At 38.1% G+C, this 26,013-nt stretch overlaps 1 protein-coding gene across 1 annotated transcript in view; it reads left to right on the top strand.

Annotated features, from left to right (window-relative positions):
* Window positions 1-26,013, top strand: part of bsnb (bassoon (presynaptic cytomatrix protein) b) — a 129,290-nt gene that overhangs the window by 16,640 nt on the left and 86,637 nt on the right. The window contains exon 2 of the mRNA XM_051676054.1: window positions 10,399-11,151. Coding sequence (XP_051532014.1) covers window positions 10,399-11,151 — 753 coding nt within the window. The remainder of the gene's footprint in view (window positions 1-10,398; window positions 11,152-26,013) is intronic.

Below are 26,013 nucleotides of genomic sequence, written 5' to 3'. Positions count from 1 at the left end.
TGCTTATCAAGCAAACTGGTCTGTGGATGATGCAGTCAAAATGGGATTGCATCATATCCTGCAGCATATGGACAGATCAGGGACATATGCAAGGATCCTTTTTGTGTATTTCAGTTCGGCTTTCAACACCATTATCCCAGCTATACTCCGGACTAAATTACACCAACTCTCTGTTCCCACGTCTATCTGTCAGTGGATCACCAGCTTTCTGACGGACAGGCAGCAGCTAGTGAGACGGGAAATTCACTTCCAGCACATGTACGATCAGCACTGGTGCCCCCCAGTAATGTGTGCTCTCCCAACTACTCTTCTCCCTGTATACCAATGACTGCACCGTCAAGGTCCCCTCTATCAAGCTCCTGAAGTTTGCAGACGACACTATTGTCATAGGCCTCATCCAAGATGATGATGAGTCTGTATACAGAAGGGAGGGTGTATGGCTGGCTCACTGGTGAAGTCAAAACAACCTGGAGCTGAACACACTCAAAACAGTGGAGATGATAGTGGACTTTATGAGGAACACCCCAACATTGACCCCGCTCACCATTCTAAACAGCACTGTGGCAGCAGTGGAGTCATTCAGGTTCCTGGGCACTACCATCTCATAGGACCTGAAGTGGGAGACCCACATTGACTCATTGATTGTGAAAAAGGCCCAGCAGAGGTTGTACTTCCTTCGCCAGCTGAGGAAGTTCAACCTGCCACAGGCGCTGCTGATACAGTTCTACTCAGCAGTCATTGAGTCCGTCCTCTGCACTTCAGTAACTGTCTGGTTTAGTTCAGCTATGAAATCAGACATCAGAAGACTACAAAGGACAGTTAGGACTGCTGATCAGATTATTGGTTGCTCCCTGCCCTCCCTTCAAGAACTGTGCACTTCCAGAGTGAGGAAAAGGGCAGGAAAAATCACTCTGGACCCCACTCACCCAGCCCACTACCTTTTTGAACTATTGTCTTCTGGCAGGCGCTACAGAGCACTGAGCACCAGAACTGTCAGGCACAGGAACAGTTTTTTCCCTCAGGCTATCCATCTCATGAACAGTTAAAACTGCCCCACTGAGCAATAATTATGTGCAATACACAGCTTAGTCGATTTATATTTATCCAACATATCCTACTTCTTCTGCCATGCATTCCCTCGGATCTGCATATAACAGATTTATATTTGTACATGCGTATATAAATATATTTTTTTGTCTTATTGTGATTTATATATATACTTATATTTTCTATTCACTTTTTATTTTTATTCTATTTTTTTATTATTATCTCTGTCTTGTTGTTGTATTGTTTGTGCACTGGAAGCATCTGCCACCAAGACAAATTCCTTGTATGTGTAAGCATACTTGGCAATAAAGCTCATTCTGATTCTGATTCTGATCTTTATTTAGGGGCCATTCTCAGCAAATATTGATGTATGCGATTAATTGTGATCAAGTTTGATTAATTAATCGGCACATCATGTTATTAATTTGATTACAAATTTTAGTACAGTACATATACATATACATATTTTAATACAGTACATATACATTTGAACCTGTGGCTATCATCTTAAAATCCCTTCCCTTTTAGCACACACATATAAAACAATACATGGTAAAATTGGATCAGAAGTGCTTGAGTTGATATTGAACTCATGTGTGAAATGGCTGCCGGTCTCTGAGGGCTGAGTAAGAATGCATTGCTCACCACGCAAATATGATTAATCAAACAACAGAGTGCTTTTTTTTATAAATAGCACAGTGTCTCACTGCCTCTCCAATACAATAGAACCTGTCATGCGTTAAAGAAAGGACGCCCTACTTTTTTGGCTCTAACACACGACAAATGCATTCATGTGCAAACTGTGTATTTATAGCAACTGTTTGTGAGAAATAAGCTTTTTTTTTTTTCATTAAATGTCATGTTTATTTGTATTTCATTATACGAAAACACTCTATAATAAACTTAAAATGGTTCACATAGTGGGGATGTATTTGCCAACTTTTTGTTTACCTGAAGGTGACAGAATGTTCTAGAGTATATGGAATATTGTAGCCTATACTGCCTGTGCTGCATTCACAACATTTTGGAATTACCATAATTAAAAGCTAAAAAAACTTGTAGTGTTAACTCAAGAGTTGTTTACATCCTTTGACTCTGAATTTATTTGTTTCTAGGCAACACTCATAAGGCTAAATAAAAGATCATTAAGTTGGTGGCTACTGGCTAGCAAACTGTTTTGTTCTAGCTATACTAACAGTAACATATGTTAGTTGAAGTGTAGGTCTTTGGTTAATTTCAGATACAGCTGACCAGCTAAACCAGCTAAAAACTAGCTTAACCCAGCTTGGACCAGCAAACAAGCTTTTTAAGATTATATATATATATATATATATATATATATATATATATATATATATATATATATATATATATATATACTGTATATTAACAGGGTTGTCAAACAAAAAGCTAAACAAGCCAAAGCAGCTTTTTGTTTTTAAATGACATCACAATGATCAAGTGGGACAAATCAAAGTTGCCAACTTGTAATTACAAATTCAACAAAGGCATGAAGACGATTCTTCTTGTCGTGAACTCGTAATTATGGTCTTGGGCTGGGCATTATGGCTACAACAATTATTTTCAGCCAGTTTTTGTTATTTGATTTTTATCTTAATAACTATGTATTTGCTTTGAAATGGCTCAAACGTGTTTTTTTTTTTTTTTTTTTAATCAGAGGAACCATAATTTAATCCAAACAGCAGTTGTTGCCAAGTAGATCCAATATTTTAAAGGCATTGAATAAAAATCTATTTAGAAGTAACAATAAAGGCATGTTTCATATTTACCTTTTATATATTATAAAACATATTAGCTTAATAAAAAGCATTCTTACACGGCGCTCTGGAATACATGATTCTGATTCAGAATCCAGTGGTCAGATATTGCTCTGTAACAACTACACATCCGGGGATTAAGATGTATCAGACCGCTCATCCGGATTCTGCGAGCCGTCTCTCCTGCATCTCGGCTCACTGTGCGATCACTTAAAGTAAGCGAATTAAATAATTTCAACTCAAATAAATGTTTCATGTGCATTTATTTATTTATTTGGCAAGTAGTCTTGTTATAGGCTAAATATTGATGAGTCAAGATGGTAATTTTTACAAAATAAACACCAACAGAACTCAAACTGGAGGTTGATTTCAGCTTTTCAGCTATTTCTTTATTCTCAAATTACATAATTTCAACGCAAACCAATATTTTATGTCCATGTTTTTATTTATTTGGTTAGCAGCCATGTAATAAATGTACAGTCAGCCAGTTGAAATCGCAAAATAAACCCCTTCATGGTGAAACAAGACCTGATCACCCTGTCGGGGTTTATTGTGTGATAACAAAAGGCTGACTGTACATTATCCGGCTGACTGTACATTATGCCTTATTTACAGTATTTACCTTCAAATACTTTTTCCTAAAATATATATATTTTTTGAAGGAACAAGGTGTGCAAAAACTACTCCATTTACTTGGAACCCAGCTGAATATTGCATAATATTACATTATTACTGTGGGACCCAGTCAAGTTTAATATTATAATAAAATTAATCAGCTCATCAATTAGCTCTGTTAAGCTGTCAGTTTGGTTAAAGCACATAGAGAAGCTTTAGTTTATGAGGCTTATGCTTTTGGAGACAGGAAGAAAAGCTGTGCTGTTCGTGTGTGGTGTTTATAGAGACATTTCAAGTATTTGGGTGCCTTGAGAATGCTCTTTTGATGTGTCTCGTCCCAGTTTTGGCTCACTGTGTTGCTACAGTGGTTTGTTGGTAGGAAACTGCAGCATTCAGTCGCTCTCTGTCTCTCAACCGCTTTAGTCTGTATACAGGCAATAGTTCCTCTCCTCTGTTTCTCTGCCACAGACTGCTGCCGACATGATTATCTATACAGATGTCTTGTTATTTGTCTACATGCTTCTTTGTTTGTGACACCATCTGTTTGCCTTTCACCTGTTTTATGGATCCGTATTGTGTCCTTTTGTTCTATCTGTTTCAATGGCTGCAATCTGCTATTCATTTTAAAGTAAATAATTAAGAGTAAATAGAGACAGAAAGGCAATGCCTTTAAAATTCAACAAAGTAGGTCTGTCAGTGTGATTAATAACATTAAAAAAAACACATTAAAAAAATAATCGCAATGAATCAGGTCTCCTAATCTGTACATAAATTTCATAATAAAAGTATGCATTTTATTAACATCAGAGCAATTCAAGTTTGAAGGACACATAACGTTGTGTTTTTACCAGCCGAGTCAGCAGGGGGCAGTCAGCGCTCCTCAATAAACCTCAAAAAGCAGCGCAACCAAAGAATGAGAGATAGGATGCGTTCTTGACAGCTGGACTAAGCAAAATGCTGGGATCTCGAGGCGCTATTTTCAAAGTTTTGCCTTTGACACAGCATCCTAAAAACATGCGGTTTATGTGAGACACTCCAAAACTTCTTACTTAAAGGTGAAGTGTGCAATTTCTACACTACTAGTGGCACCAAACAGAATTACACAAATAAAGTATGTTTGCCAACATCCCTCAGACTCATCACGCCCTTTCGCACTCTCTGATTCCCTATGAACAAATAGGCCATACTAAATAAAAGGTGATAAACGTTTAACGTCATAATAAACAAGACCACTATAATAGAAACACACCAGACAGAAACAAAATATAAAATAAGTGTTTGTTTCACTTTAGAAATTTTGTGTTCATCTGATTTGCTGTTGGTAAACTGTATTATGTTTATCTGCATTTATATCGGCCATCCTTCTCTCAAGAGATCTACTATACTGTATATACAGTATACACAGTATATATATATATATATATATATATATATATATATATATATATACTGTAGAACAGTTTCTTCTTAATTATTGTCTTAGGGTTGTCAATCTATTTCAATTTTCAAATTAATTACATGACATGCTGATTAATTAAAGGAATTAATCACATATATATTTGTAGAGAAAGTCCCCCAAATAAAGATAATTCCAAATAAATAATACATAATTATTCTAATAATTATATATATATATATATATATACAGTTGTGCTCAAAAGTTTGCATACCCTGGCAAAAATTGTGAAATGTTGGCATTGATTTTGAAAATATGACTGATCATGCAAAAAAAAAAAAACGTTCTTTTATTTAAGGATAGTGATCATATGAAGCCATTTATTATCACATAGTTGTTTGGCTCCTTTTTAAATCATAATGATAACAGAAATCACCCAAATGGCCCTGATCAAAAGTTTACATACCCTTGAATGTTTGGCCTTGTTACAGACACACAAGGTGACACACACAGGTTTAAATGGCAATTAAAGGTTAATTTCCCACACCTGTGGCTTTTTAAATTGCAATTAGACCAAGAAAGATTTCAGCCACAACTGCCAGAAGAATTGTTCGGGATACAAAGAAAAACCCACAGGTAACCTCAGGAGACACATAGGCTGCTCTGGAAAAAGACGGTGTGGTTGTTTCAAGGAGTACAATACGACGATACTTGAACAAAAATGAGCTGCGTGGTCGAGTTGCCAGAAAGAAGCATTTACTGCGCCAGTGCCACAAAAAAGCCCAGTTACAATATGCCCGACAACACCTTGACACGCCTCACAGCTTCTGGCACACTGTAATTTGGAGTGACGAGACCAAAACAGAGCTTTATGGTCACAACCATACAAGCGCTATTTTTGGAGAGGGGTCAACAAGGCCTATAGTGAAAAGAATACCATCCCCACTGTGAAGCATGGTGGTGGCTCACTGATGTTTTGGGAGTGTGTGAGCTCTAAAGGCATGAGGAATCTTGTGAAAATTGATGGCAAGATGAATGCAGCATGTTATCAGAAAATACTGGCAGACAATTTGCATTCTTCTGCATGAAAGCTGTGCATGGGACGCTCTTGGACTTTCCAGCACGACAATGACCCTAAGCACAAGGCCAAGTTGACCCTCCAGTGGTTTCAGCAGAAAAAGGTGAAGGTTCTGGAGTGGCCATCACAGTCTCCTGACCTTAATATCATCGAGCCACTCTGGGGAGATCTCAAACGTGCGGTTCATGCAAGACAACCGAAGACTTTGCATGATCTGGAGGCATTTGCCAAGACGAATGGGCAGCTATACCACCTGCAAGAATTTGGGGCCTCACAGACAACTATTACAAAAGACTGCACGCTGTCATTGATGCTAAAGGGGGCAATACACAGTATTAAGAACTAAGGGTATGCAGACTTTTGAACGGGGGTCATTTCATTTTTTTCTGTGTTGCCATGTTTTGTTTTATGATTGTGCCATTCTGTTATAACCTACAGTTGAATATGAATCCCATAAGAAATAAAAGAAATGTGTTTTGCCTGCTCACTCATGTTTTCTTTAAAAATGGTACATATATTACCAATACTCCAAGGGTATGCAAACTTTTGAGCACAACTGTATATATATATATATATATATATATATACATACACACTACCGGTCAAAAGTTTTGAAACATTTACTCATTCTTTATTATAATTATTTTTTTTTTTTTACATTTTAGAATAATAGTAAAGTCATCAAAACTATGGAATAACATAAATGGAACTATGGGAATTATATTGTGACTAAACAAAATCCCAAATAAATCAAAAATGTGTTATATTTTAGCATCTTCAGAGTAGTCACCCTTTGCCTAGAATTTGCAGACATGTACTCTCGACATATTCTCAACCAACTTCTTGAGGTATCACCCTGGGATGCTTTTTAAACAGTATTGAAGGAGTTCCCATCTATGTTGGGCACTTATTGGCTGCATTTCTTTATTATTTGGTCCAAGTCATCAATTTCAAAAAACTTTTTTTTATTATTAAATTTTTGTTTTATAATGAAATAAATTAATATGGTGGCACAATTATATTTTTGTCTACAAAACTAATTTCAAACATTTAAGCATACGCCTTCAGATCAAAAGATTTTTAAGATTGTGAGAAACATTTCAGTCAAGTGTTTCAAAACTTTTGACCGGTAGTGTATATATATATATAGATTGACAGCCCTAACACAACAATTAAGCAAAGAATGAGTCAGATAATGGGTGGAGCCTTGAAAAGAAGGGACCCGTAGGAAGGAGGAATCTGTAGGGGGTTTAAAGCAATTGAGTAACTACCAAGAACAAACACAGAGAGATAACGCTGATGGGAAAATAATGATTAAATGAAGAAAAAAAAACAATGTGATAAAGATAGAAATGTAGAGTATTGGCAAAGGTGACAAATACATGTTGACCCAGTGTCTCTTTTTGTAATTCCCCAGTGTCCATTTGATTCAGAGTGTTTATCTGCTGTCTGCGAGAGACAAGTGCTGACTTGTCATACATCGAACACAGACAAGGGTCTTGTCTGTTGTGACTTTGCCACTGAAAATGCATTCTGAGTACTGCCCTGTCTTTCAAAATGACTGACAAACACAACTAGAGACATAATCACACAGTGTGTACTGGCTCAGAATTTGACTTCATGAACATCTCTTTCTCTTACACGCACACACACTTTCAATCTATTGTTTTTATATCGAATTTCTAATTTTAATTTTTTTATTTGCTTTCTTTATAATATAATAATAAATATAATATAATATAATATAATATAAATATAAGTTTTCCAATTGAGATCTGCCCCGGATATCCCCAAAGGGAATTGTTGTCAGATTTACTGTAGCTCACTTTTGGGGTTAATTTGTCCCCAAACTACATTTTAGTCAAGTGCGTACACACGTACACATGTTTGCTGTTCAAATGGGGACTTTCCATCTACTTCCATTGTTTTTATACTCAGCTGATGATATTTTCTATTCTCCAAATCTATTAATTTACCCCTTAACCTAATTAATACATAAATTTAAGTCTTTAAGACATCATTTAGTATCAAGCTGCTTTCCTCGTGGGAACCATTGGCTGACAGTGTAGCAGATTTTAGGTTTTATGGTCCTTGTGGGGACATTTGGTTCTCACAATGCAGAAGTCTATCCTCATCTTACTTAACTGAAGTACTTTTGAAATGCTAAATCACAACAAAGAACCAAAATTCAAACAGCTGGCTGAATTCACAAATTGACAAACTAGATGTCGAAAGTACACCGATTATTTTTCAGGCCTTTTTAAATATTTACTGTGATTAAATTAAAGGTTATGATTACTGTGCTTAAATTGAATCCCACAAGAAAGTTTGGAGTTAATAATTCTGAGAATAATGATCGCTTGTGACACGCCTGGCTGTTCTATGAAGAATTTGCTCATTATCTTTCTTCATAACCCAGAAGTGCATGCAAGCGAGAACATTTACGCGCAAACGTAATTTCTTGAACAGTCATTAAATCATTAAATTTCACTTTTTGTTATTAGTTGTGTTTAAATGGGTTTAGACTGAAAAAAGATTACTGTAATGCAGATAATGAGAAATTGAAAATCGTGTGTATGTAAATATATGCTTTTGTGTGCAATTGTTATAAGATATATGATCTTACAAAAAGTAAGATCTGTGGTGGTACCAAATTGTAATACAGTGGTAATTTTTTCTGTACCATGGTACTTAATGATTACCATGTGTATCATGGGATTTACTGTACTAGTGGTCCACCGATATGATTTTTCAATGGCCAATATACAGTATTGAATATCGAGATATATATAAGAATAACATGTACAAACAAATATGGTAGTGCCATAGCACTTTTTGTTAGTATGGCCATTCTTCTCAGAGTGAACTTCAGGTGAAGGGTGTTTACCTGGTGTAAAGATGCTCAATAACGACACACATACACACACACACACACACACACACTGTCATTATGCCATTGGATGTTACATGAGTGCTGTCAATATGATGTGGCATTGACAGCCACCAGTCTTCCATGATACCAGTTATCACACCTGAACCATGTGACAGCCATCTCATCATAACTAGAGAGACACGTACGACTTATCTGGAGAGAGGCAAAGGATGGCTAGAAAGCAGAGATATTGAGAAATTTTTTAAATGTAAAAAATAGAGCTGTCAATCTCTTAAAGTTTTTAATCAAATTAATTACATGATATGCTGATTAATTTATCAAATTTACTGCAATTAATCACATAAATATATTTTCCCAAAATGCAGATAATTCAAAGACATGTTATGGCTGATGAGTATATCATTGATTAAACAATACAAAAAGTGGCTAAGTTTATGTATTGCTTTTTTTTTTTAATTATTATTACTTGCCCTCTGACTCTACCTCTGCTACAAAATTATACGTAAGTTTTATCACCAGCAATCACAATCATGGGCCTTTAATCTTCAACAGAAGCCAGTTGAACACACATTTGTCAGTTTCATTTGACAATGTTAAGTGGAAACCCTCCCAGAATAACCGATGTCATATCGTGTCAGTTGAGCTGTCAGATGTTACAGTTTCATATGATATGATTTGTCGTTTGGTTATATTAAATCCGACATGTCAGCCTTCATATCTCAACATGCCAGTTTCAAATATTGTATCACTGTATGGACACAAGACAAGCTAATATACTAAACATCAAACTCAAATGACTATAATAATCCATTCATGAAGGCAAATATCCTGACCAGATGTCACTTGCACATTTTGATCCTATTAGTGAATCCTATTAGACATGTCACATCTCTGTCATAGATTATGAAGTAATCATGCAAGCTGTTATAACTAGGTAGTTAGCACTTCTGATGCAGCTCTCATTTGTTGTTTCAGTGGTCAGATGTGCTCTTACTGTATGTCATTACTACTTCTACTACTACTACTATTTATAAAATTAGTTCCATAAGTAACTATTACATAATACACCTAGATTTGTTGGTGCTTGTGCATGCAAAACTTGGCTCCAAATTTCTAGGATGTTCAGGGTGGTTTGGCAATGTGTTGCTTTGTGGACAGTAAGGTGTTCTGAGTGGTTTGTAACATGCTGCTATTTGGTTGATAGGGTTTTCTGGGGTTATGTCTAGAAGGGAACCGTTGAGCTGGGAAAGTCTCACGAAAGTCTCATTTGCTGTTATTAGGGTTAGGGGTTTGTTCAAATACCTAGCTCCAAGAATGAACAATGGTAATGCTTGCCTAAGCGAGCACATTTACAGAAACTAATTCAGTTGCAAACAACACATCTTATAACCTCTACCAGTCCTACTGACACCTGCACTTATGTGCCTTGTCCTCTAGTCAACTTCTTGTTCTTCTTTTCTTTTCTCCTAGTTCTCCCTGTCATCTTCATCGTCTTTGTCTTTTGCACACTGATGCTCTTCATTATATGAAATTAATGAACAATCTTCTGATGTAATTACATTGTCAGTAAATGGTTCATTGTCTCTCCCAGGTGCAAGAGTGGTTGTGTCTGAACTGTCAAATGCAGAGGGCGTTGGGGATTGACATGGAGACGCCACGATCAAAGAGCCAGCAGCAGATCCACTCGCCGTCCCAGCCCAGCAAACCTCAACCCCAGCCTGGATCACAACCCATGGTACCCCCGCAGTCCCAGCCCCAACACCAACCTCAACTCCAGTCCCAGGCTCCCCCAGAAGCAAAGAAGCAGCCCCTTCCCCAAGCTACCCCTCTAAGCAAACCTCCTGCTCCAGGCGCCGTCCCTCTTCCAGGCTTGGCCAAAGCCCCTTCCCAGCCTGACCTCTCTCGCTTGGGCCCTGGATCCCAGTCCCAGGCCCCGCGGCAGGACCAGACCCGCAGTGCTGGAAGCTCCCCATCCCGTCAACCTCCTCCATCGGAACAACCCTTTGGGAAACTCTTTGGTTTTGGCGCTTCACTCTTGAACCAAGCTAGTAGTTTGATATCTGTGGATCCCGTGCAAACCGCACCACCGGCCCAACAACCCTCATCCCCTAAGCCACCACAGAAACAACTGGGACCTGGTCCAGCAGGGGGTGCTAAACCTGCAGCCCAGCACAGTCCACCAAGGCAGGATGCTGCTCCAAAGCCCAAAGTGTTTTGCCCACTCTGTAAGACTGAGCTGAACTTGGGGGATCCAGTTAAGCCTCCAAATTACAACCTCTGCACCCAGTGCCACACCCAAGTCTGCAACATGTGTGGCTTTAACCCCACGCCTCACCTGACCGAGGTATGAAAGTAGTTTTTTTTTTAATCTCACTTCTTGTGCAGGTTTGGAATGTCTGAAAAATTCAAGTCCTTGTTAATGTACCTGTGCCTTGCAAATCTTGAGTGGCTCTTCATTGACATTGTTGTTGCTCAAAGTCTCTCTTTTCACTAAAATGTATCTTTTGACAAGTTTTCATCTGAGACCTGTGAGTTGAAGTAATGACTTTTACATAATTGCAAGTCACATCACTATGATGTGCTCTTACTTTGGGTGTTGCTGACTAACCAATCAGAATTAACCTCAGGCTAAATTAGTAAATCAAACAGAGATATGAGGATGAGTACTGAATATTCAGAGACTAATGGGAGCTGGAATTGTTTTTGTATCAAATGGTGTGGAAATTGCATATTTCTGCCTTGTGGTGATGACATCTCACAGTTGATAAGATCAGTGCAGTTTAGGGCGGGTTATTTCCTAATTGCTGAGCTAGGTTTTTCTTTTTTGAGACATATCAAACAACAGATCTTGTGTGGCCAAGGGTTAGTTGAGGAAATTATATGGAGGTATATCAGTGATTCAGAATCATTGATCACATAACAAAGTATTACACATATCATGTTATACGGTGTTGTGCTACTGAAAGGGGTTATTTATCTGCAAAACATTATTATGTTGATTGTATTACAAATAAGATCTAGATATAACATTTTATAAATAGTTTTCAAGTAGACTGAAAGGTGTTATCAGTATTAAACATATAGAGCATCCATTTGGTTAAATCACTTACACAGTTTTTATTACAATTACTGTATGTGTTAAAATGTCATAACACTTAATTACATTTTACACTTGACTTAAAGGTGCACTCAGTAATTTTTTCCCCATTTAAAAAGATTTACTCCTAAATAAATGTATTGTAATTTTGAAATATATTTATAAAATCATGACCACTCACATAAGATGAGGACTCTAGTCATATCAGTAACCTTATAAAAGCGGTTTTAATCTATATGGGACAGGGGCACCCTCATGGAGGCAGCCATTTTAAAATCACATGACCAGCTGAATTCTACTTGCTTAATCTCCATAACCATTTTGTTGTGGACACTTTCACTCTTGGATTAAGTTAATCATGGCTGATTGTGAATAGTGAATTTCTGCAATGGCATTTGTAACTGAAAACTATTGATTTTGAATGATGCTGCATCCACACCACACCACAGAAGCACTTACTAATCTTTAAACTGCCAAGGAACTGTTGAGGTGAGACTTTAGACAAATGTTTTGAGTGTTTTTTATATAGGCCCTCTGATTCGAATAGAGGTCAACAGATTATCACAAATGACATTTTGCATTTGAGCACCAGGGGAGATTCTGCTGTATTTTGGCTGTGTTTTCCAATAACTCATTGACATCTCTATAAGGATACATTATATGTCAAATTGAGAGAGATTTGTCAGACTTAATCTGTCATTTGAGTTTTCAAAGCTCAATTTCAGTCTGTGAGATTTCCCCTCAGTCAAAGTATTTCTGAAAACACATTTACATTTCTACCACCTGTCTGGGTGTCTTTGAAGTCATTCACAACTCTTGAGCTGAAAGCCATCAAATGACTCACTGCCCCTCAGGTCGACAGACAGTGAGCGTACAGACGGTTTAATTTCCTTCTAATAAAGTAACGATCCTCATGCAAATTAGTCCCATTGATCACATTTAGGCTACTTAATTCAGAGGCCAACAAAGTTGACCCTACCCTTTTAGTCGAGCCGGAATGTTTCTTCTGATAGTAAGGAAAGCTGGGGGAGTTTTCCACCAAGGAAGCAAACTGATAAGTATGCAAATCTGAACTGATTGAATGATGGCAGTAATAACAAGCTTTCAGGGAAGCATTGCATTGTTTTATAAGCTCACATAGGTTTTACATTGACACAGCTCTCACAAATAGAGTGTGAAAACTGTCAAATCTTTAGAGAATTACACTATAATCTGTCTTGTGTTTTTTTTTTTTTTTTTTTTCTCATTGTTTTAAAAAGGCATAGATGGTTACATGATATGGGCTGCAGCCTCCTGTTGTATACAGTATCTCATGTTGTATGTGTCATCTCACCTTTTTGGTGGACTAGTTTGACCCCCTTGTTTCATGAATGCTCTTGTTCAGGCTAATGTCCCAGTGCAATTATTTTCTTATTAAAAGATTACTTTTTTCATGTTATTATTAGTAGGAATGTATTTGTGTACTTTCCTGCCCAGCTGAAATGCTGCTATAAAAACAGCTTAAATCAGCTGGTTTAGCTGGTCTCCCAGCCTGGCATTGCATCATTAGTTTAGCAACATGCTAATATCTGACTCTATTGAAATCAACTGTATGCTTAGATGAGTCTTATGTGCGATTCATGCTTGGAGTGCTGCCTGTTTAGAGCATTTCAGATCAGTAAATTATAGTTAGGAAGCTGCTTTAGGTTGCTGGCAATGTAGACTCTAAGACAGGTAGCACACTAGGTTTTGAAACAGAGCTAATGGCTAAGAAAGCTTGCTTACCTGCTTCTATTATACAACTTCCTTCTCTGATAACAACTTTGGTTAAGGTTATTTTTGCACAGAGCAGTAACTAGATATTATGGAGAACAATTCTTCATACGTCCCTCCAAACAAACATGATTAAGCCTCTAAAGGCAACTCACATATCCCTAGTCATATTTGCCACATAGTTATTTATATCAACTAACAGAATCTAGGTCTAAAAAAATATCTCATTAGCATGTGGGCTAGATGGCAAAAACACAATTAGGGTGATAGACAACTGGACCTGAAGCACAGTAAATCTTAATAAAACACTCTAACTGGTTTGACAGTTAGAAAACACATTATACATAACTATATAAAACTATATACTGTATAGTGTCCTACCAGACATGCATTCTTTCTACCATACAGCTGCATGATATATTGGCTATGCTTGGAACAGCATACTACCATACTACTCTTACTATTTCTGCAGTATTCAGTATGCATTCTGTGCATAGTATGCAATTGTTTTGTATGCCTAGAACACATGTATGCATTTGCCAAATGTGCAGTATACAACAGAGAATACTTCCATTTCCATTGTATTGAATGAACCAGAGAGTACCAAGAGCTATATTTATTTTATTTTATTTTCATAATTTTCATAATTTTCATAATGTATATATATATATATATATATATATATATATATATATATATATATATATATATTTTTTTTTTTTTATTATTATCATATTTTCGAAAGTTAAGACAACAACTTGGATTAAAAATGTGAAATACCATATTTATTTAAGCAATAATACACTCAAACAATATTTAAGAGAGAATTGTGTAATCTTTATCAAAAATTAAATTTATAAAACAGAAAAAATATTTCAGTTTTATTAATGTCATTTTGTTAAAGATTACTCAATTCAGCTTGATGAAAATTTGTTATGAAATTGAAATGCATAAATCTTAAAAATATATATATATTTTTGAGTGTAACTGGATGTCACATGTTGGCTTACATTTTATATAGATACATACAGTACATACAGTATGTGTTTGTGAGTGTGTGTGTGTGTGTGTGTGTGTTTAGCAGATGCAAACTTATGAGTGACAATGCTGTGACATACTGCTGTTTGAAACAGTTATTGGCTGTATACTACTTCACATACTTTAAAAAAAAATAATAGGCAGACTGCAGAGTATATACAGTGCAGTATATACTAGAATTAAGCTAGTATTCCATCTGAATATAGCCATTAAAAAGCTGCAATGATTTTTCACATGTGATATCATGGGGAAATGAAAGAAAGCACACATCCCTTGTTATCTGATTCATGAAATTCCACTGCAATTTGTAAATAAGGTAGGCCTATTGTGTTTACAGTGTTCTGTAGCTTACGGTATTTTTTCTCTCAGAAAATATCAGAATGTGATTGGTATTTCCCAATGGCTTGATAGCACTGTGTAACAAATGTTTTTTTTTTTTTTTTTTGGTTCCTGGGTAGTAAGTGTTATTTCCTAATTACTTATACCTCAAAAGTATACAAAATAGCTATTATTCCCCACAAACTTTGCTTTTGTGACCAGGACAGTGATATTTTGAAATGTACCGATTTCCAATGAAAATATAAAGTTCACATAAAGTCAGCAAAAAACAACAAATGAACCCAAATTAACTTGTATTTATACTAAAGTAATACAAAAATTGCTACAAAAGATTTAGAAGTGAGTAGTTTTTCGAGATTTATGATTATACTGTAAATCACTTTCACGAATCAGCCCCCAAATGTAGTCTCCCATCATGTTCTCGTTATACTGTCCTTGGTAGTGGCGTTCAAAGTCCAGTATATCATGATGGAAGCGCTCGCCTTGATCCTCCGAGTACACTCCCATGTTCTCCTTGAATTTATCAAGATAAGCATCAAGGATATGGACTTTGAGGGATTTCAGAGGTGGAGCTGAGGAGGGAAACCCATACTACCCCAACCAAAAAGACCTCAACAACTTGATTAGAGATCTTGGTCTCACCAAGTCCATTGCAGAGCTTATGACATCTAGGCTCAAGCAGTGGAACTTGTTGGATGAAAGTTTGCAAGTTGCAGATCAGAGGAAGCGTCACCAACCTTTTTCCAGCTTCTTCACCCGTCAAGATGGGCTCTGCTTCTGCCACAATGTGACCAGTCTATTTGAGGCAATTGGAATCGCCTGCAACCAGAATGAGTGGCGCCTCTTCATTGACAGCTCATCCAGGAGCCTCAAAGTCCTGCTGCTCCATAATGGTAACAAGTACCCGTCTCTTCCCCTGGCTCAATTGGTGCACCTCAAAGGATTTCAACAGCATCAAGACCTTGCTGGATGCCTTGAAGTATGATGAGTACGGCTGGGAGGTCATAGGAGACTTCAAAATGGTGGCATTCCTGATGGGTCTCCAAGGCGGTTTTACCAAGTTTACCTGCTATCTTTGCCTTTGGGACAGCAGGGACACCAAGGTGCACTACCACAGGTGGGATTGGCCACAGCGGACCGAGTTCTCTGTGGGGAGGAACAACGTCAAGTGGGAGCCACTGGTGGACCCCCGGAAGGTGCTGATGCCACCACTGCACATCAAATTGGGCCTTATGAATCAATTTGTCAGAGCTCTAGATAAGTACCTTCTTCCCTAAGCTGTCTGAGGCAAAGGTCAAAGCCAGCGTCTTCGTCGGACCACAGATAAAGAAGATCCTGGAGTGCAATGAATTCCCCAGGAAGCTCACTAGTAAGGAGAAAGCAGCTTGGAACAGCTTTGTCACATTGGTTCGGGGCTTCCTGGGCAATCACAAGCCCGAAAACTATGTGGAGCTGGTTGAGACTCTGGTGAAGAACTATGGCACAATGGGCTGTAGGATGTTCCTCAAAGTCCATATCCTTGATGCTCATCTTGATAAATTCAAGGTGAACATGGGAGTGTACTCGGAGGAGCAATGCGAGTGCTTCCATCAGGATATACTGGACTTTGAATGCCGCTACCAATGACAGTATAACGAGAACATGATGGGAGACTACATTTGGGGGCTGATTCGTGAAAGTGATTTACAGTATAATCGTAAATCTCGAAAAATAACTCACTTCTAAATCTTTTGTAGTCATTTTTGTATTACTTTAGTATAAATACATGTTAATTTGGATTCATATGTTGTTTTTTTCTGACTTTATGTGAACGAAAAGACACAAATTCGCCCGTTTTCTCATTGGAAATAGGTAAATTTCAAAATAACACTGTCCTGGTCACAAAAGCAAAGTTTGTGGGGAATAATAGCCATTTGAGGCATAAGCAATTAGGAAATAACACTTACTACCCAGGAACAAAAATTGTGTTACATAGTGTAGTCTGTTGTCATTTTCATATATTTCAGTATAAATTCTGTAGCTGAGTGTTTATGTGTGTGGGAGGAACAGAGATTGTTTCTTGCTGGCATTCGTTTTGCATAGCTCATGTCTTGCTTCACTTGTTTTATGAAATACTCATTCAAAACCTCTCCGTCATTTGGCCTGTCATGCTCCAAAAAAACAAAAAAGCACAATGAAAGTAGTCCATTTGTCTCATGCACCATATTCCATATTTTCTCAAGGCATGCAATAGTTTTGTGAGGAACAGACTGAAATTTACATCATTATTTGCTCAAATTTATACCGTAGCTCTCAAATCTCATTTGCGTTTGCGTACATTAAAATATGGTGCATCAAGATGTGTCGGACAAGGTTTCATGTCAGTGAGCAAGTTTACATGCACGTTCTTTTACCTATTATGCTTAAAGGCCCCAGCACACTTATGGAGACATTCTTCTTCATTCTTCATCGTTTTTGTTGTTCTTAGTTCAGAGACAAGAAGTTTGAAACAGCTGAGCAACGACATACTGTTTATGAACATTCGGACACCGACCACGCTGTTGGGGGAGGCGTTTAGAGGTACATTTGAATATGAGGATTGTAAAACATCAAATAATATAACATGTATTATCAATAACTTCATGCCTCATTCTATGAGTAGAATTCACAAGAAATCAGTGAACGTAGATGTTTTAACTACTCGATGATGATTTAAAATAATATTTATGCAGTAGACAATGTGTAATTTGTTATATTTACCTTTTTGCATTCATGGCGCTAATGCCATAATATGCACTGATTACTCTATGTTATTGTAATTTACGATGACACTGATACCACTGCAAAGACGGGTGTATAAAAAAGTGCTAATGTGTAGAATACAGATAAAAGAATCATGATAGGCATATGTTACTTTGGGTAGATGTGTGAATGGCTTTAGCTGCAAACAGCACATGAGTGAATGAGCATTTAAGAGGATTTGAGTAGATTTGATTCCTTTTGTAGGCTAATTAAACAAAAACAAAAAATCTCATGACATGTTCTTGGAAAATGTCTCTACGTAAACAATCGTACAGATATAGGTAAGTCTGAACCAGCTCGCTAATAACTGCACGCCAGTGTGTTCATGTTGAATGATCTTAATTGACTGAACAGGAATTCGTTGTCGGTTGTTGGCCTCAAAGTAGGTGGAGCTCCAGCTCCATGACTTGGACCAATGGCAGCAAGAAGTTGTTTAGTAGCAGGTGAGAAGTTTTCCTGAAAGTTTGCTCGGCGAGCTGTTACGAACCAATGAAACAAACTCAAAATCACCTTCTTTTTGGTCAGATTTTGTTTTAAATTATGTCACACCCGTTCATTCTTCGATTTCGTATGTTGTGTGCAGGGGCCTTAAAGGAATAGTTCACCCAAAAATGAAAATTTGCTGATAATTTACTCACCCTCAGGCCATCCAAGAGTTTCTTTCTTCATCAAAACAGAATTTAATATTTTTAGGATTTCATTTCAGGCCTCCTCCTCTAAACAATGCAAGTGAATGTACTCCATTTTTTGACGGTCCAAAATGCATATTTAAGGTGCATCAAAATAATCCACATGACTCCAGTCGACAAATAAAGTTCTTCTGAACCCAAACGATTGATTATTTTTAGAATATTAAATAGAGTATTTGTATAAGTGTATTGTTCAAAATGGTCATTTTTGGGTGAACAATTCCTTTAATATGCCGAGAACATATTTGGTCATGTAAACGCTATTTACGCCAATTTAAACGTTTTTGCTGCATTGGTGTGCATGTAAACGTGCTCAGTGATGACAAATGCTGGTTCTCGCATGTCTTGTAACCATTCATGATGTGCCAAGTTTCAGTGTGGAAGTGTTAGTGAGATTTGTAATCGTGTGGACCACTTTTTTGTCATTTTTGAAAATTGACAACCCCCATCCCCATTCATTTTCATTGTATAGAAAAGAGCAAGCAGGACATTATGCAGATTTACCCCTTATGTGTTCCACAGAAGAAAAAAAGTCATTTAAAATGACATTAGGGTGAGTAAATGATGACAGATTTTAATTTTTTTGGTGAACAATACTTTTGAAAGTCTGCAGACATTTTTTGGTACAAAGCTTCAAGTGGCTTTTCAAAGCCCTTTGCGGAACACCGTCTGTGCCGACAGAATGAAATCGCTCGATTATTCACAGAAACTTATTCTGAGAAGCATGAGCCAATCTGAGCTGTGAACCAAGGGGTTTTAGCTGCTCATCAATTCATGTGACACTGATCTGAGCTGCTGCATGTAGATACATGTGCATTCCAGACTCTGCACTGCAACAATAAAAGTTAGATGTAAAGTGGAGAAGGATTATGACTACTTCCTGTTTAAAGACTACGTGCTGGTCTGGTGGGTGTCGTAGTAATGATAAAAATGAATTCAGGGAGCTCCCATCATGGCTAATGGTTGTGATTCATCTGCCTTCTGTGAGCTACAGTTCTTACTCATGATTGGAAAGGGGAGGAAAAGTGAGTCTCAAGTCTTCTGGGGGGATGTTAACATATGTTTCGTACTGCATCTAATTTGCAATTCTGCAGACCACATTTGCTTTTAAAGCTTTGTTTCAACATTACATTTCAGCATATCAGGCCTCAACAATGAGTATAGCCAACACAAATTAGACAGTTCAGCTTTAAACCAGAATGATCTCACATTAAAACAGAAAAACAAAGGTTAACTTTTCTTTAGCTAACATTATTCTGTTCTTACAAGAATTCGAAACACTGGCCCCAGTGGCCGAAGCGGTAAGTGTTGTTGGGTGCACGGGCACGTGTGAGCTCCATTTTGTCACTGATTATGCGAGCACGAGTACTTCCTGGTTTCAACGTGGGATCCGAACCCGGTTCTCCCACATCACAAAGGAAGGTAAACACACTGGAGCCAATGCAAAAATGTCTAATAGGAGATGGTGCTTGTCAGTGAGTTCGGCAAAATGTGGCCGATCCTAGGGTACTAGAACTCTTGGAAACAACATGTCAATTTATTTGTGTTTATGTTGTTTAATCTTGCTAAAATAAATGACGTTTTCAGAGGTGAGAATGGCTTGTGATAGTCTTAGGCCACATACACACTAATACGTTTTTGGTTGAAAATGCATTCTCTCATCACACTGGAACAACACTTTCCATTACTGAAAAACTTTATTAAAGTTTAATGATTAAAATTCTAAATGGTATTTTTTTTTTCATTGTTTGCCATCTTTTTCCATCAAAAGTCAAGTCATTATTATTTGTATTGCGCCTTTCACAACACACATTGTTTCAAAGCAGCTTTACAGAAAATCATGCATTAACAGAAAATGAAACTCTAATATCTATAAAGTCATCAAAGAATCATCATTGTGTAGTTTGATTAAATATGACTGTAAATTTAGTAAAAAAATAAATAATTAAATAATAATTGTATTTAGTACCCCAGTGAGCAAGCTGAAGGTGGCTGTGGCAAGGAACACAAAACTCCATAAGATGTTGGTTAATGGAGAAAATAACCTTGGGAGAAACCAGGTTCACTGTGGGTGCCAGTTCCCCTCTGGCTAACAGCATGAATATAATGTCAATTGTGACGAGGAGGAAGGCGTGGCCGGGCCGTGATGGAGCACGGCCGGCGCTGAATCAGCTGAACAGCGTGAGAGCAAGATAAAGGGCAGATGGAGACACCGGTTCAAGAGAGAGAGAGATGCACGTGGCCGTGCTGCATGTGTGTCTGTGTTTGTTTTATGTTGAGTTTTATCTTTAAACGTTATGTATACTGTTCAGCCTGCTCCCACTTCCTCCTTGCCCGTCCTTTATACTGTTACAGTGGTGCTGAAACCCGGGAGGGAGGAGGGATGCGCTGTTACAGAGTCCTCACCGCTGCCATCCGCCAGGTGAGCAGCTGTGGCCATCTGCCTGGGAACAGAGGGGTCACTGCTGGCTGCCGAGAAGAGGAGGAGTGGTACCATCTGCCAGGGCCTGGAGGACTTGCTGCCATCCGCTGGGGAGGAGCGAGCTGGTGTCTGCCAGAGGGTGGAGGAACGGTTGAGGACCGGGCGACAGTGCGTCCGGGAGCCGGCGAGCAAGTTCTTCTCTCTCTCTCCTCTCTCTTTCTCCGTGTGTCTCCACTTGCCCTTACCCTCTCCCCACGCTTCCCCTCGTCTCCCCCCCATGTTCGCAGGAGGCGGGGTCTCCCCTCCAGAGGTGGGGGGGAGTTTGTCAAACTGGTGGCGCCCCGGCCTGAATCATGTGGGGGAGGAGTGTGACAAGGAGGAGAGCGTGGCCGGGCCGTGATGAAGCATAGCTGGCACTGAATCAACTGATCAGTGGGAGAGCGAGATAAAGGGCATCCGGAGACGCCGGTTCGAGAGGGAGAGAGATGTACGCAGCCGCACTGCATGTGTGTCTGTGTTTGTTTATGTTTATTTTATGTTGAGTTTTATCATTAAATGTTATGTTTACTGTTCAGGCGGTTCCCTCCTCCTCCTTTCCCGTCCTTTATACTGTTACACCAATATTACTTATTTATGTGCAGTGCAAGCCATGGTTTAAAATTAGTAAACTAAGTAAGTGTTAAGGGTCAGTGTTTAAACAAAGATTTTGTATGAACTATAAGATTAATGACTAATGTCTTTGAAATCCATACTGGATTAACTGCAGAAGTTTACATAGATGCATTGTCCTTTGTTAGTTGGCTGATAAAGGCTTTTGTTGGCAATTAATTGATAGTCTATGTATTCCATTTCAGGAGTGTAGTCCATCATTAGACCAAGGTGATGCAGGCAGAGATGAGTGAAGTGCATCGCAGTTCAACCGGCCGGTCATTTCAGTGAGGTCTATCCTAAGTCCAAGGTTCAGGCAGTGGCATATGAAGTATTCCATGTCTTATGGTTGGAGTTGGCATCAGTTCATCCTCTGAAGTCCATTGTAATAGACTGAAGTGATGTCTGGCTGGCACTGGCTGCATTTAGTCGTCATCACTAAGAGACATGTAGCAGTGGTTTGCAGATCTGGCCTATTCCGGTGACTTCGGGATAGGAATCCTGAGGTTGAGACAGTGATACAAATAGATTAATATTAGCGTAGATGCCATTCAGTTTTTTGCAGAGTTGTAGATCATGACCTAACTAAAGCAGCCTAATTGTGTTGATGGATAAATTAGGTCTGGCTGAATAGATGAGTCTTTAGTCTATACTTAAACTCAGTGAGTGTGTCTGCATCCTGAACAGTGTTAGGGAGACTATTCCATAGTTTAGGAGCCAAATTGGAAAAGGATCTACCTCCTGTTGTGGATTTTGATATTCTAGGAACTGTTAGCAGGCCAGAATTTTGCGATTGTAATGAACGTGATGGAATATAGCTTGGTAGAAGGTCACTTAGTACTGTGGAGCTAGACCATTCAAAGCTTTGTACGTAGTTTACAAAATATTAAAATTAATACGAAATTTAACAGGTAGCCATTGTAAAAATGAAAAAAAAAATGGGGCTAATATGATCATATTTCTTGGTTCTAGCCAGCAATCTGGTTGCTGCATTTTGAACCAATTTAAGTTTATTTATTGAACTTTCTCTTTATTGCTTTATCCTCCCAGTAATGCATTACAATAATCTAGTCTTGAGGTCATGAACGCATTAATTAGCTTTTCAGCATCAGCAACAGAGAGCACGTGTCGTAATTTAGCAATATTTCTGAGGTGGAAGAATGCTGTTCTACAAACATTGGAAATTTGATTTTCAAAGGACAGATTGGTATCAAATATAACATCTAAGTTCTTCTCTGTAGAAGATGATGTAACAGTACATCCATCAAGAGACAAATTATATTTTAGCGGCTTATTTTTAGAGGTTTTTGGTCCAATAATTAGTACCCCTGTTTTGTCGGGATTGAGTAGAAGGAAATTTTTGGCCATCCAATCTTTGATTTCATTGATACACTCTGCTAATTTGGAGAATTGTGAAATTTCATTGGGTTTCGAAGAAATATAAAGTTGGGTATCGTTGGCATAACAGTGGAAATTTATTCCACAATTCCTGATAATATCTTCCAGGCAAAGCATATATAAGGAGAAAAGTAGAGGCCCTATGTGGCACTCTATACTTAACTTTTTTTTTATTTGACAATTCCTCATTTACATAGACAAATTGGTAGCAATCTGCAAAATAGGATCTAAACCATTCTAATGCAAGTTCACAAATGCCAACATAATTCTCAAGCCTATTCAAGAGAATGTCGTGATCTATGGTGTCAAAGGCAGTACTAAGATCTAAAAGCACTAGAAGAGAAATGCAGCCCCGATCAGATGATAAGAGCAAGTCAACTGTAACTCTGATAAGTGCAGTCTCTGTACTGTGTTGGGACCTAAATCCTGACTGAAATTGTTCATATATACTATTTCTCTGTAGAAATGAACATAGTTGGGAGGACACTACCTTTTCTAGTATTTTTTACATAAATGGGAGATTTGAAATCAGTCTATAATTAGCCAATTCTCTAGGATCATGCTGTGGCTTCTTAATAAGCAGTTTGATAACTGCCATTTTAAGGTTTCTTGGGACAAAAGTGTGTTTATGAATATAGCTGTCATTAAGTAAAATTATACAGTAGCTGTTTTGAAATGTTTCATTTCAAATGTTTTTTTATAGCCAAATGAATGCCATTAATATTTGCTCATGAATACCAAAATGAATATGATCTTGATCCATCTAAAGTTAAAGCTCTTTCTCTCTGTAAATCTTCAAAAAGCTTATGAAGGGTTTGGATTTAGATCTTCTTATTACATGGAGTGGATGGACTTCTACATGTGGTGTGTATTTTACAGTTTTTTACAATTGCTAACAAATGTTTACCTATACTCAAGATACTTTTTCTAAACTCTTAACACAGCAACACACCTACATCACACAATTAGCCAAATAGTTCATTTTCTGCTCAAAACCACATTTTGTTCATTAAATACCAACTCTACATTTCAAAATGCAAAAAAACTTTCTCTACATAAACTAACTCTATCACAACACGGCAAACTCGACTCAATATCTAATCATTCTGTCAAAACACTAGCACGTTTTCTATCCAACAGGAACATATAGTCAATCAAAGCACAATGACTGTCAAAATACTAACAGTTGATGGCATTACAAAAACTGCATTACTTGTCATGTTTCAGTTCTACCTGCATACAATAGACAATATGAAATCCATTGTTTTTTATAATTCAGTTTCCTTTTACTGTAAACCACTCTACGTTTTTGGTTGTGTCAGATGTGTGCATTCTTGGCAACATACTACCTAAAAATGAACGAGTCATCATTACTTTATAGAATGTACAGTAGAAAAAATAGTAAGTGACAGAATTGCTGCAGTAAAAGCTTTATTAGCAACATGAAATTGCTGCCACTGATCAACAAAAAATCCAACATAGATGGCCTTTGGTTCCAAATGTGTAAAAATAAAACACAATAACAGTAAAAAAGGCACAGAAGGAAAAAAACACGAAGATGCACAGTCCTGTTCTAATCTATACGATCTTCAGCACCTCCAGGCAGAAAAAAATTCCTCAGTGGGGTTGAGGAAAGGCGAGTGGGGGGAAAGGGAAACCATTCTTGGATGGGCTGCAAACCAGTTTACGATTGCAAGCGAATGGTGGAATGCTACATTGTCCCATGCAAACACAAAGGTCCTCATGTTTCCTCCCACCTGTTCCCTTTCTGCTTCTGGCACCAGTTGATGGCGGAGGTCATCTAAAAACAAAAGAAGGCGCTCAGTGTTGTAGGGACCAATCTGACATTTCTGCAGGACCAAACCAGCACTCGAGATTGCAGCACACATTGTGATATTTGCTCCTCTCTGACCCGGCACATCAACGGTGGCCCTTTTCCCGATGACGTTTCTTCCCCGCCAACGTGTTTTTGCCAGGTTAAACCCTGCCTCGTTTACATACATGATTTCATGTGGGGACTGATTAGCCTCCAAATCCATGACTCTCTGAAAGAAATCAAACACAGTATGTGTAAATGCTTTTCAGCTTGTTCTACTGTATGTACTGTAACCCATGTTTACATGTACAGTAGCATAGTGTAAAACTCACTATAGAACAAGACATATTGGATAGACACCATACCTGGATGTACTGGTGCCGGAGTTCCTTGACCTGCTCACTGTTCCTTTCAAAAGGAACTGTGGACAAATGTTTCATTCGAACTCTGTGTTTGGTCAGAGTCCGAGCAATGATAGCCAGGCTGATGCTTTCCACATTGTGAAATACCAGGTTGTCCTCTACAATTCTGGTCTGAATTTCTCTCAGTTTTATTGCATTGTCAGCAATGACCAATCCTACAATGGCATGCTCTTGGTCTTCACTGAGGAGCTTTCCTCTTCCCCCAGAGGGAGGAAGACGTTGCATCCTTTAGAGGAACAAAAATACAACATATGTATTTGCATTACTGGTGGCCTATAGTTACCGTGGGACATAGCAACAGTAATGATAGAAGAAGCCCTTATGAAACGCATTACATACCTGTTGGTTTGTTGAAAATTCCGGATAATGGAAGCCACGGTTGTCCATCTGAGATTAGGCTGGACTCTTTCACCAGCCTCTCTCAGTGATAGACCATGGTTTATCACATGGTCTAATAATGGTGGCTCTTATTTCATCAGTGACAACAGCTCTTACTCTCCTTTGAACACCACCACGCATTCTTACTTCTCTCCCCCTACCTCTCCTTCTCCTCTTCCTGGTCCATCTTACTCCTCTCCTCGGTCCAACTACTCCTCTCCCTTATCCAACTATTCTTCTTCCTCATCCAGAGATTATTTTTTCTCTCTCTGCTTTTCTGTGTTGTTCTGTATCCACATTGAACAAAACCAATCCAAAGAGCCCCCTTTTTACTATGTATGTCCATGTAATGGAAAGAACTTCAACACCTGGCTATGTCTCCGACTGAGATTGGAATCAGCTATTTCTCAATGTTTCAATGACCTG

Source organism: Myxocyprinus asiaticus, chromosome 37 (assembly GCF_019703515.2).
Source record: "Myxocyprinus asiaticus isolate MX2 ecotype Aquarium Trade chromosome 37, UBuf_Myxa_2, whole genome shotgun sequence".
Taxonomy (NCBI): domain Eukaryota; kingdom Metazoa; phylum Chordata; class Actinopteri; order Cypriniformes; family Catostomidae; genus Myxocyprinus; species Myxocyprinus asiaticus.
Note: the sequence above shows the minus strand (reverse complement) of the source record. Positions and strands in the feature narration are given on the sequence as shown.